The sequence below is a fragment of the Schistocerca serialis genome, chromosome 8 (genome assembly GCF_023864345.2).
Source record: "Schistocerca serialis cubense isolate TAMUIC-IGC-003099 chromosome 8, iqSchSeri2.2, whole genome shotgun sequence".
Taxonomy (NCBI): domain Eukaryota; kingdom Metazoa; phylum Arthropoda; class Insecta; order Orthoptera; family Acrididae; genus Schistocerca; species Schistocerca serialis.
Window position 1 is genome coordinate 224,869,262 of NC_064645.1, and position 13,417 is coordinate 224,882,678.

The 13,417-nt window shown below is 39.3% G+C and overlaps 1 protein-coding gene across 1 annotated transcript in view; it reads right to left on the minus strand.

Moving 5' to 3' along the window:
- Positions 1-13,417, minus strand: part of LOC126417183 (serine/threonine-protein kinase grp) — a 92,513-nt gene that overhangs the window by 49,714 nt on the left and 29,382 nt on the right. Inside the window, exons 5-6 of the mRNA XM_050085084.1 lie at positions 7,130-7,194; positions 3,626-3,751 (exon numbers count right to left, since the gene is read on the minus strand). Of these exons, the coding sequence (XP_049941041.1) occupies positions 3,626-3,751; positions 7,130-7,194 (191 nt within the window). The remainder of the gene's footprint in view (positions 1-3,625; positions 3,752-7,129; positions 7,195-13,417) is intronic.

The window sequence follows — 13,417 nt, forward strand, 5'->3', positions numbered from 1 at the left end:
CTGTTACAGGGCACAGAGACAGGAGGATCCTGCTCCATGAGGTCTATAGAAGCATCAGCATTCTTCTGCTGTCAGCCTAAGGAGTCAAGGGCAGAAAATCGGTTGGCGGTGCGCATCGGCGACGCAGATGTCGGCCAGGTGAGGCTATCATATGGTGACACCGTCAAAGAGTTCAAGATGGGGAAAGGAAAACTGTTTGCCTTTAACTTCTTCGAAACTTTCCAGTTAGCAGAGGAAGACTCAGATGTTGGTTGGCTGGAGGGACATAGGAACTCTTCACGGCAGTATTTCTTCTGTCCTTTCTGGCCTGCCGGTTGTGTAGCTGATGGCTTTGTCCCGTGAGGCGAGAGTGTTGTGGCATGTTGCACAGCTGGAGGACAAGATGTGAACACTACCATGACGCTGGCCGATTTCACAACTGCAGTGCTAAATCTGAGGTTGCATGGCCATTTCCTCCATGGAATGAGATTTAGCAAGAACAGTATTGTAGATGCCAGATGGTAGACTGCAGGGTTTCCTACCATCCAACAACTTGCAAGCGACTGGGTAAGGTACTTTTTCCTTCACCCAGATCTTGAGCACAGCCTGCTCATTGAGATACAAGGGACACTCGTGGGAGGCGGCGGCATAGTTGCCATTGCAGCTGATACAGCGGCGTGAAGGAGGTGGACAATTGCCCTCTTGAGTGTCCCTACCACAGGTTACACATTTGACCAGGTGTGAACAGGACAGTCAAGTGTGGTTGAAACAATGACACTGGTAGAAGCATATCGTGTTCAGAATGTGCGGTTGGACTGTGATAACTTAATGGCCTGCTTTGATCTTACACGGAAGCACCACTCTACCAAAAGTGAGAAAGGGAGTGCATGTGAGCACTAAGAAGCCATCTATCTACCTCTCTCATCACCCGATGGACGACGATGTCACCCTGATCAGCGAGGTATGTTTCAATTTTGCCTCTGTCAGATTATCAAGCACCCTAGTGTAGATAACACCATGGGAAGAATTTGGCTTTTGATGGACCTGGACATGAACAGGATAGCCATAGAGGAATGAAGCTAAAAGCAGTTGTTGCACCTGAGAATCACAAGTACACAAGTAGTCTCCAGAAGTAAAGTGTCATTGAGTCAATGAGAGCACGATTTCACAGGGCCAGCAATTGCATCAACACCTTTCTGAATAATAAACGAATTTACCACTGCAAAGTACTGGCTGTCTGCAATACATGAAACCACGAGGAACCTTGGTGCAGTTGGAAGGGTCTTTGAATTGTCAGCCTCATTCAGTTTACGTTTCGTAGCCACTGACCGAAAATCGTCAGGATTGTCCATGTCTCTGATGGCACACTCCTTCCAACTGGGGGGCCCCCCTTTAGAAGAGGGTGCACCCGGCTTAGGCGATTGTTCAAACCTCAGGTGACACCGTCCGAACACTTGACAGAGGGACCAATCTGCAATTCGGGAAAATAACAGCTCAGGCTATCACCCTTCCTGGGCCTAGCCTTTACCAGGGGTACATGTGAACCCTACCTGTCGATCCGGAGCTGGGAATTGTGTGTTACCCAGTCACCTGTTAACACGTCAGATGCGTGGGCTGGCCTTCAGGAGCACACAGGAAGGAGGAAGAAAAAGAGAAATCTCAAATGCAAAAGCTGAGGACGGTTAGGAGAAGATGAACGTAGAAAGGAAAAAGTAACATGGGAGAATATTCTGATACTGACTACTGAAAATGCAGAATACATTTCCAGAAACAGTCCAGACATGTTCCCGAGAGGAAGGGAAAAATAACATCAAGAGGATACACACACACACACACACACACACACACACACACACACACACACAACATGGAAGTGAAAAGATACCGCAAAGGCTGGGGCCCTGTGGTAACGAAGCACGAACCCACCAGATAGCAGCGAGCCCTCTGGGGCGATGTTAGGAGTGTCCGTTATGATGGCCCCTAATGTCTTTTCAAGAAATGGAAGAAGCCCATGATTAAGAAAATTATGACTTTTCCTCCTTGGCTTCGATCAGGTGCCCATTCGGAACGAAAAGGAATTTAGCTTTCAAATCTCTTTTATGCCATTCACAATGTTTCCTGAAATATGGGAAAATAGATTGAAAAAACATACAGTCGGCATAATCAGTAGATGACTGGTAGTGCCTTTTTATCTATACGTTTTCTGTTTGTAGTTTCGGCTTTTAACAGCACCATATGAGAAAAAGAAAAACAAGGTACTATCACACATCGCACAACAGGAAGAAATAGAATCATCCATGTCGCCTAGGTGCCAACCTCCCAAAATACCTTTTTGAGAGTGAAAAGAGAAATGGGCCCCTTCCAGTGCCTGAAACAATTTAGATATGTTAGCTGTATTTCGTACACAGCTATTCAGCCATAAAATACACCAAATTTAAACCAGGCAGCAACTAAATTTTTCACAGCAAACTTTCCAAAATATGAACAGTGTCTTACTTTAAAGTTATCACAATAATTAAAAGAGCCAGTTCATTATCAAGCCGTGGTATCTTATTTTGAGACGAGTAAAAAATCAAATTTTTTACCGAATAGTTTCCTCAAAAGTGAATGAGGATGACTGCATAGCCAAGGAAATGCGCACATCCCAGAACAGGTTTATTTAAATTTTTTTAAGCGGAAAATAGTCTTATCATTGTCATTCCACTGCGAACCAAGTTGCTTCCACTATGTTTCTATGTAATCCACCGATGCTGGTTTCTTCTGCACCATATCAAAAGTATCATCATCATCATCATCACGTAGCATATTGCATTTATTATCGACTCAGTATGAACAACACCTACATTGTGGAAGAAGTGTACTAAGCAATAGTAACGCATTATTACAAACACTGTCTTTAATGAAAAATAGATATGAAGTAGTTATGTGAAAGATACTGAAATATTAAAGCAGAGCTCTGGTTCTACAACTTACAAACAAAAGCATTTCTCATAAAAACATCCTTTTGATAAGGTTATAAGTTTTCAATAGTTGATGAGCAACATGAAAACTGCACTTAATACTTAATGTCTTAAACATAACATTAACTGTATAGTTTTTATACATACTTCAGGGAGTGAATTAATATAGTTGGATGGATAAAAATCTACTCACCAAGCAGCGGCAGGAGAGAGCACGCACACGCACACACACACACACACACACACACACACACACACACACACACACACACGCACGTTTTTATAAGCAAGCTTTTGGAGCCAGCAGCTCCTCCTCCTGGGAGAAGGGTTGAAGAGGAATGAAGAGGGGTGACAAAAAGGACTGGAGAGGTTCAGGGGAAGGAGTAGTGTTCGCAAACATCACCCAGTCAGGGGAGACTTACCAGACGGGATGAGCAGGAAAGACAGATTGTTGGCAAGTGTCCTATAATCGCTTGGTGAGTAGATTGTTTTTATCTATCCAATTACACTATACTGTCAGAGTGAATTAATATTTTCAAAATTTATTTGGCACACTTGGTTGGCGACCTACCTTTGATACACTGAAAGAAATAGAGTGCAGAAGATAAGGGAAACTGGTGTGAGGTGGAGGTAAGAGTTACATACACTGTGATGACACACTGTTTATGACTTTCAGATGGACGTACCTTGCCCTGCATCCTGTACACTGTAGCCATTCCAAAATCAGATATTTTTAAATTATCATGTTCATCCAGCAGCAGATTCTCTGGCTTTAGGTCTCGATGTGTCACTCCACGGCTGTGGAGATATTCCTGCAGTTCAAGTAATGTCCCTGTATAAAATCATAGGCACCAACTACAAACAATGGTGAAATATGCAATACAGGTTTTTTGTAAGGTGGGGAGGGGGAGGAGATCTAACAAGAATCTAAAAGAAATTTTATTTTCACAGGTAAACAAACATTATGAAATACAATAAGTAAAACATGAGATGCACAAATGAAACTCAGTGAAGGTAATGGCAATAAGGACTGTGATAGGTAGAAATCCTGATCAGCAACATGCGTTTTTAACTTCTTTTGGGGGGGGAGTCAGACTAATCTGGTGTGAGAACCAATGTACAATAATGATGGAGAACACTACTACCTTACACTTTGGGTTCAGCAATTTTGTTTTTAGGGTAATTTAACAATATGGTGAATTTATTATCATATATGATAACTCTTCATAGTTATATTGACTGAAACTGTGTCCACACTGAAAAATCTTGTGGGTCATTCAGGAAATTTATTGTAGAAGAAAGGATGAAATATTTAGGGTCTTCAGAACTATTAAGAAGGTCATTTACATAACACAAGCTTGTAATGTACAAGGATGGCAAAGGCAATCAGCCATGGGCCTTCAGAGGAATCATCCCAGTAACTCCTACTACACTATACAATACTAAAAAAGGGGCCAACCAAAACACAAAGTGTACCATATTGTAAGAACTAAAGTTTGTATAATAATGAAAGAAACTGGTGTTGTCGTTGTGGTCCTCAGTCCTGAGACTGGTTTGATGCAGCTCTTCATGCTACTCTATCCTGTGCAAGCTTTTTCATCTCCCAGTACCTACTGCAACCTACATCCTTCTGAATCTGCTTAGTGTATTCATCTCTTGGTCTCCCTCTACGATTTTTACCCTCCACGCTGCCCTCCAATACTAAATTGGTGATCCCTTGATGCCTCAGAACATGTCCTACCAATCGATCCCTTCTACTCAAGTTGTGCCACAAACTTCTCTTCTCCCCAATCCTATTCAATACTTCCTCATTAGTTATGTGATCTACCCATCTAATCTTCAGCATTCTTCTGTAGCACCACATTTCAAAAGCTTCTATTCTCTTCTTGTCCAAACTATTTATCGTCCATGTTTCACTTCCATACATGGCTACACTCCATACAAATACTTTCAGAAATGACTTCCTGACACTTAAATCTATACTCCATGTTAACAAATTTCTGTTCTTCAGAAACGCTTTCCTTGCCATTGCCAGCCTACATTTTATATCCTCTCTACTTCGACCATCATCAGTTATTTTGCTCCCCAAATAGCAAAACTCCTTTACTACTTTAAGTGCCTCATTTCCTAATCTAATTCCTCAGCATCACCCGACTTAGACTACATTCCATTATCCTTGTTTTGCTTTTGTTGATGTTCATCTTATATCCTCCTTTCAAGACACTGTCCATTCCATTCAACTGCTCTTCCAAGTCCTTTGCTGTCTCTGACAGAACTACAATGTCATCGGCGAACCTCAAAGTTTTTTATTTCTTCTCCATGAATTTTAATACCTACTCCGAATTTTTGTTTCCTTTAGTGCTTGCTCAATATACAGATTGAACAAAACTGAAAGAAACTGGTACACAATGTAAAAACAAACTGTATGGAAAAAAAAATAAATTAATTTCTAGATACAGTTCTATATTGTGACTTATCCGACCTTTTCAATTTTCCGACAATGCTGTGCTCCAAACACACTTTCTCAGAAATGTCTTCCTAAAATTAAGGTCAATGTTTGATAATAAGAGACTTCTTTTCACCAGGAATGCCAACTTTTTTCCTCCGGTGATCTGCTTTTCACGTTGCCTTTTTTTATGTCCATTATGTGTTATTTTGCTTCGAAGACTGTACAATTCCTTTCCTTTGTGTAATTCATGGTCTCAATTTTTATGTTTTACCAGTCCTCCTCCATCACATCAATTAGATTTTTCTAAGACTTGTTTGCACCATTCTGCACAATACGGGGCATTATCTATGGCAATAAATCTTTTATCTTTCAAAAAACCTTGCTTCTACTATTAAGGACAATGTCAGAACTTCCTCTGGTGCCTTTACCATTCCCGAAGCCGAACTTCTCATCCAATCGAACTTCAACTTTTTTTTTTTTTTTTTTTTTTAAAAGCCCCTTCTTCTGTACACTATCCTTGTTAACAAATTTGATGCATGAGCTGTTCATCAGAGTGTATGCTAGTTTTTGCACTATTTGCCCTCGCTATCTTTGGGATTGTGTGGACAATATTTATCCAAAAACCTGGTGGTACTTCGTCAGTATCATTTTCTACACACAAACTTGAGTAGTCACTTCCCCATTGCCAAATTCTGAAAGAAATTGGTCTATACCTTCATGTTTGATCACACAACTTTCAAAGCTCTGATGACTTCTAGGCTAATACTGGATCTCTTATAATTTTCATACTGACTCCCATTTCTTGTTTTATCATTATCAGATAGTGTCTCCATTCGGCACCCACTTTCTACAGACCTTTGTACTCTTCCCAGACACTGAGTTATCTGTGTCCATAATTTCAGATAACATTATTGGAAAGAGTGATCTTTCATTAAGATAAAATTAGTGAAAAAAGTCTACCACACTATCATTTATTACAAATGTGAGCAATTTTAGCCTCTAATAATTGGCCATCATCCGGTACAGCACCATCTGGCTGACAGTAACAACGCTTTAACAGTTGTGCTGACCCAGTTGATTTTGCAACTGGAGTCAGCACAGCTGTTCGAATCACCACCACCACCACCACCACCACCACCACCACCACCACCCAGATTGAGTACCACCTGAAGATGGCCTACAACTAGAGGCCAAAACCACTCATTTCTTTAATAAATGACAGTGTGATGGAGACTATTTTTACCAACTTTTCTTTTCTGTATGTATAACAAACAATGGCAACAATCTTGAGAAATGACTATTATGGATTTGTAAATATTTGTATGCATAATTCCAAAATTTTAATAATTTTATAGTATAATTGATTTGTTTAGCTTTCCACTGACCCCAAGTTGAATAAAACTAATTAACAAATAAAAAGATTTAACAGTCCTTTACTTTTTGCCCACCTTTCCTACTGACATCAATTTGTGAAATGAACCAATTTCCAAAATTACAAGCTAACAAGCAAAAATATTTTAATCCCTTTTCATTATTTACTTTCTTCCATTAAGTTTTCAGAAACTTCTGTGACATGAGGGCAACACAATTATTTTGGGCGATTTTTAAATGAGCCCATGTCTAGACTGAGTAATGCAGTAGCTTTTTCATCTTTTCTCCCCTTCCTACCACATTTGGACCCCTGACACTAAGTGCCTGTTCATAGTCAGTCACTAAACTCATAAATGCAAAAAGAACTTACCACACCTGCTATTAGCTGCTTGAAATATTTCTGTGCTTCCCAAGCATTCATTCCGTGGTCTGGTTCTACAGGAAAGATAAACATTATTAGAATTAAGCACTTGAGCATATTCTATACATTCAAATTCAGGTAACAGATGGTATCCCACATGAAACCAGTACACCTCTTTTACCAGTTAATCATCTCTAGTTAAATTGCGTGTGAAGTGGCAACACTGTCTCTAGAGTTGGGTACACTGCATTTTATCTGAATGTTGAACGAGTATGTGTTTGTGCTTAAGTGTGAGAGGTTCATGTTATCAAGTTGTTGCTGAAATGGGGCCATTTGTAGTAGAACAGCAATCTGATATTGTTGAGGGTTACATAAAGACAGCCTCCATGAAGACATGTCAAGAAATGCTTCAAGCAAAGTAACCTGGTAGGAAACACCCCACAACCAGCACTATTCGAGATCCGTACAAGAAATGTACGGCTGTCGGGATTGTTCAGACTGTGCAGAGGAATAGGGGACCGACAGTGAGGACTCCTAAAACTGCAGACAGAATTCCTGTGGACGTTTCGAGAAGTGCCCAGAAGTTGGTGATAAGGTTATCAGGCAGGTTGGTGTACCTCTTACATTGTGTAATAAAAGATATGAAATTATAAGTATATTGTGCAAATGTCAGGCAAGAGTAGACATGTGAGGGTGGTGCAGGTGGGGTGGGGTGGGGGTGTGCACGAGCGAGACAGAGAGCATGCTAGCTTTATTTCATGTCCCAAGAATTGCAGGTACTGGTCGCAGTGCAACCCTAATATTCTGTATGAAGACTCTCTCCTCTCAGAGAAGACACATGTTTGATGTGCACTGTGTGGCATGCATACTATTGGCCCCATATTTTTCCAATTACCCCTTAACAATGCCTGATATCTAGATATCTTTGAATCCATGTGCAATTAACAAATGCAGAGCAGCTTTTTGCAGTATTCCATGAAGGTGTAGTAACTGCTCACACATACCAACCACAGTACGGCCCACAACATGTTCCCTGTAGTCAAAACTTGTCAGCAGAGGCCTCTGGCCCCACGGCCCAATTATGTGAGTTTTACTTATGGGGTAGACTAAAAAGCAAATTATGTGCCGACAATCTTCGCACAATAGATGATTGTAATTGGAACATTACTATAGAAATTAACAACATGTCTGCAGAATTACTGTGTGTGTGTAATTACTTTAATCTTTGATCTTGGGTGTGAGGTGTACCAGTTTTATGTGGAACATCTTTTACCAATACAGATCGAAATTTCGAAATTATAGAAGCAATCAGTCATCATTTCCATTCTAGCTTTATTAAAGCAGATTCAGAATTTTAATTAGCTACTAGCCAAAATTTAGGTATCTACTTTAACAAAGCTAGAAATGGAACGACTGACTGTTGCTCTACCATTTTGAGATTCTTATCTCAGTCATCGACCGGATTAAACTTTCCTAATGGAAGGTTATTTGACAAATTCAAATATTGACAAGTAAACATTTACAAAACCTTACACTTATAATTTGTTAATTTTATAATAAAATGTTACACAACTTACAATAGCGTGTTACAAATGGTTTTCCCAGTCATTAACTCTCCCACTGCTACAAATGTGCTCTCTACATCCCGTGGTAAGGGTGACTTTAGTTATGGCTTTATTACTTGTCATCCAATTTTTCAAAAACAATTTGGTGAATTTCTTTTGATATCTTACAGTCATATTTTCACTAAATAAAGAACTGAATTTCATTACCCGTCATACAAACTGCACTGCATCAAATTAAACACAGTTTCTACACGCAGCCAATAAAAAATAATTCCCAGAATTCCCATACAAAAGAACACTTTTTCATGGGTAAAGTGCATTTTGTGAGAGTCAAGTGACCATATACTGTACTTCGGCATTGTAAAATATAAATCCTTTGAATGGTAAAGGTTTTATACAGTGGCATAGAACTTCCCAGCTCTTTATTTGATAAGATCTGATGTGCAGCACCATGTACACCATACATTTTTGTATTAAGAAAGTATAAATACCAATTCCACCTATCAGAGCACAGTAGCTTCTAAAGCACTGAAAAAAAAAAAATAAATAAATAAAAAAAAAAAAAAATATTGTATAGCATTGATGGCGGGGAGACTCGACTTGGCTAAGTTTGGCTGCCAATTTGCAAGTCTTTCCAGCTAACGTCACATTGGACGACCTGCATATCTATGGTGAAATGGGGACAACACAATACCCAGTCCCATAGTAGAGAAAATTTCTGACCCAACTGCTAATCAAACCCAGGCCCACTGCATGGCAGCCTAATGCACTCATCACTCAGCTAATGTATGAGACTTTCTGCAAATAACAGCATGCAGTACGTTACATATGTTGTATGATAAATACTGAACGTTTTTTATTAAGTGAGATATTTACGTAAATCGTTCGCAGCAGTGAGGTCAGCAGCTCAGGACACACATGCAGGATAATCCAAGCAGCGCGTGTACACAAATCGACAGCACCGAAAGGGTTAGTAATATATAATTACATTTCACAATGTACGACTTAATGGCTTTTGTAAAAAGACACTCTTTTAGTACAAGTAATGTCCAACAATTCCTTATTTCTTGTTCCACATAGATGGGCATGTGACTGTTCCATACACACATTCTCTTAGGCATGCTTCATTGTTGAAGAGTATGCAGAGATTAGATATCTATACCACCTCAAATTCCACGTGTCGTATACACACACATGAAACTAGTAAACTTTGTATAGACGCAGCTTCGTTGTAATGCCAGAGGACTATAAGGATTAATGCAAGTTTCAACTGTCTGGAGCACAAACTGGTGATTCTAAGCTCCGTTTCCTGAGTGCGTGCAACATAAAGCAGACAAACCGATGTCACGATATTAGAAGTACCTATTTGTGTGAATGTATTTACCATGTATATTATTATAATCAATGAAATATTTGTGAAGAATACTTCTGCTGAATGTGACAAATTTAATACCACAAATTAATATTTCTCACTTGACTACAAAAGAATCTGTACATTTGTGTCTGATACAATGACAACTGACACTTTATTACTATGCACACAAGTAATTGTGTTCCAAAAACTATTCAGTGATAGTTAATCATTATTACGGAATAGAAGTGATATTTATTTTTATGTAATAATTATTAGAGATTCCTATTCTGTTTAAATTAATAAAGTATTTTTCCGTGAGCGTCAGATGCACAGATCCTTTGAAGAGTTGGCGAGACCTTTAGAGAGTTTCAAGGAGAAATATCAGCACCAAAAGACAAATCCAGCAGTGAATACAATGAAGATATTGTTTTAGCACCAGGAGTTTAAAGTGGTGGTGATTCACGTATTACTGTTTCAGATACTGTGACTAAAACATCTGTTACGTGTTCCCATTTACCACCATACAGATGCATTTGATGTATTAACACTGCCAACAGCATTTGAAGAAACACTTTGCCAGTGAAAAAAGACTGTCATAAGGAACAGATTTAAGAAAATATTCTCTTATTTTAGTCTCTGTCCTCCTCTAGTAATCAGTCAGGCTTTGGGAACAGGAGTGACAGAAGTAGCAGAGAAAAATGTCAAGGGTGCAGCCTTTTGCAAACAGAAGTACCAGTACATTTAAACTAGTTGTAGACATTGATAAGATATTGAAAAATAAATATTGCGAGATTCATTGTCTACTAAATACTGTCCGAATAGGCTGCATACTAAATCCTACCAAACAGGTGATGAATAGGTAGTTCCTTTCTGGGGCAACACAATTACGCAGAAACCCCAATTATTGCGGCCTCAGAAAGACGTTCTGTTTGTGCAGTTCCAGTTGGATTAAAACTTGACTTCATCAAGTACGAAGGGAAAAGTGACACTATATTGGAAGGCTTTGATTACTTTAACACTGGACGGTGCCGGTAAATATGACACTGCCAACTGCACTATTTGCCGTGTGTATAACTTACATGGTCTCTTAGTTCACATCAGTTGAGTTACTTAGCTGTCTCTACTCAGTCTTCAGGAACAATCCGGTCTTTTGGAGTTTTAAGTGAGAGCCATCACCAGTCAGATTTAGAATGAAGAAAGCAGGTCGGAGCTCTATTGATAAAATTATTCAATTTGTCATTACTAAACGATAGCCCATGTATGCTAAAATAATATGCTTATGAAACATTTACTTACTGATATTTTACAATTAAATTGTTTCTATATTTAACTTGCTAAATAAACAAATATTGTAAATTACTGAGTCATGCTCACTGATTCCACAAATGTCTGCCTTCAGTACTAATTTGCCATAATACGAGTTTCTAAAAAACCCAAACAAAAACTTTTGAATAGTGTAATGAGATCGACAGGAAGTGCAAAATGGCTAAACAGGGATGGCTAGAGGACAAATTTAAGGATGTAGAGGCTTATCTCACTAGGGGTAAGATAGATACTGCCTACAGGAAAATTAAAGAGACCTTTGGAGAAGAGTGAACCACTTGTATGAATATCAAGAGCTCAGATGGAAACCCAGTTCTGAGCAAAGAAGGGAAAGCAGATAGGTGGAAGGAGTATACAAAGGGTCTATACAAGGGCGACGTACTTGAGGACAATACTCTGGAAATGGAAGAGAATGTAGATGAAGATGAAATGGGAGATATAATACTGCGTGAAGAGTTTGACAGAGCACTGAAAGACCTAAGTCAAAACAAGGCCCCGGGAGTAGACAACATTCTTTTAGAACTGCTGACAGCCTTGGGAGAACCTATCCTGACAAAAAACTACCATCTGGTCAGCAAGATGTACAAGACAGGCGAAATACCCTCAGACTTCAAGAAGAATATAATAATTCCAATCCCAAAGAAAGCAGGTGTTGACAGATATGAAAATTACTGAACAATCAGTTTAATAAGCCACAGCTGCAAAATACTAACGCGAATTCCTTACAGACGAATGGAAAAACTAGTAGAAGCCAACCTTGGGGAAGATCAGTTTGGATTCCGTAGAAATATTGGAACACGTGAGGCAATACTGACCTTACGACTTATCTTAGAAGAAAGATTAGGAAAGGCAAACCTACGTTTCTAGCATTTGTAGACTCAGAAAAAGCTTTTGACAATGTTGACTGAAATACTCTTTCAAAATCTGAAGGTGGCAGGGGTAAAATACAGAGAGCGAAAGGCTATTTACAATTTGTACAGAAACCAGATGGCAGTTAGAAGAGTCGAGGGACATGAAAGGGAAGCAGTGGTTGGGAAGGGAGTAAGACAGGGTTGTAGCCTCTCCCCGATGTTGTTCAATCTGTATATTGAGCAAGCAGTAAAGGAAACAAAAGAAAAATTTGGAGTAGGTATTAAAATCCATGGAGAAGAAATAAAAACTTTGAGGTTCGCCGATGACATTGTAATTCTGTCAGAGACAGCAAAGGACTTGGAAGAGCAGTTGAACGGAATGGATAGTGTCTTGAGAGGAGGATATAAGATGAACATCAACAAAAGCAAAACGAGGATAATGGAATGTAGTCGAATTACCGTATTTACTCTAATCTAAGCCGCACCTGAAAAATGAGACTCTAAATCAAGGAAAAAAATTTTCCCGAATCTAAGCCGCACCTGAAATTTGAGACTCTCAATTCGAGGGGAGAGAAGGGTTTTAGGCCGCACCTCCAAATCTAAACAAAGTTGGTCCATTGTAATATGAGACACAATTTAGGTCGAATGAATGACGATACAGCTACAGTAGTTTGGTTCGAGACGTAGGCTTAGCAGTTAAGCTTTACCAGGTAGCCATTGCTTTGTGTCAGGCACTCCGTCCGTATTTAAATGGGTACCCTTCCTTTTTCACGTACTTCGTCTGGTTTGAATTGATTGCTTATTTTTCTCTGATCTGATAAGTGCCGCTCTATTGTTATAGGTGTTTACGTCACTCTAAGATGAAGATGTATTACTGTACTGTGTCATGCATTGTTTGTCGCATTCTGATAATGAGTGTTTACGGTCTGTCGCTGCTCGCGGCACGGCTTGCTTTTGTGCGTGCTACCGCAGCTTACAATTAAAAAAAAAAATAAAAAATAAAAAAACCAAAGAGAGAGAGAGAGAGAGAGAGAGAGAGAGAGAGAGAGAGAGAGAGAGAGAGAGGAATCGTGTCATTAGCGAAACAATGGCAAGATACTGCTATTTGTTGTTACTTACACTGCTGTTTTCTTTGATAATACACTGCTGTTTTCTTTGATAATGATCAACATGAACCAAATAATAGACTGCGTATGATAGAAGA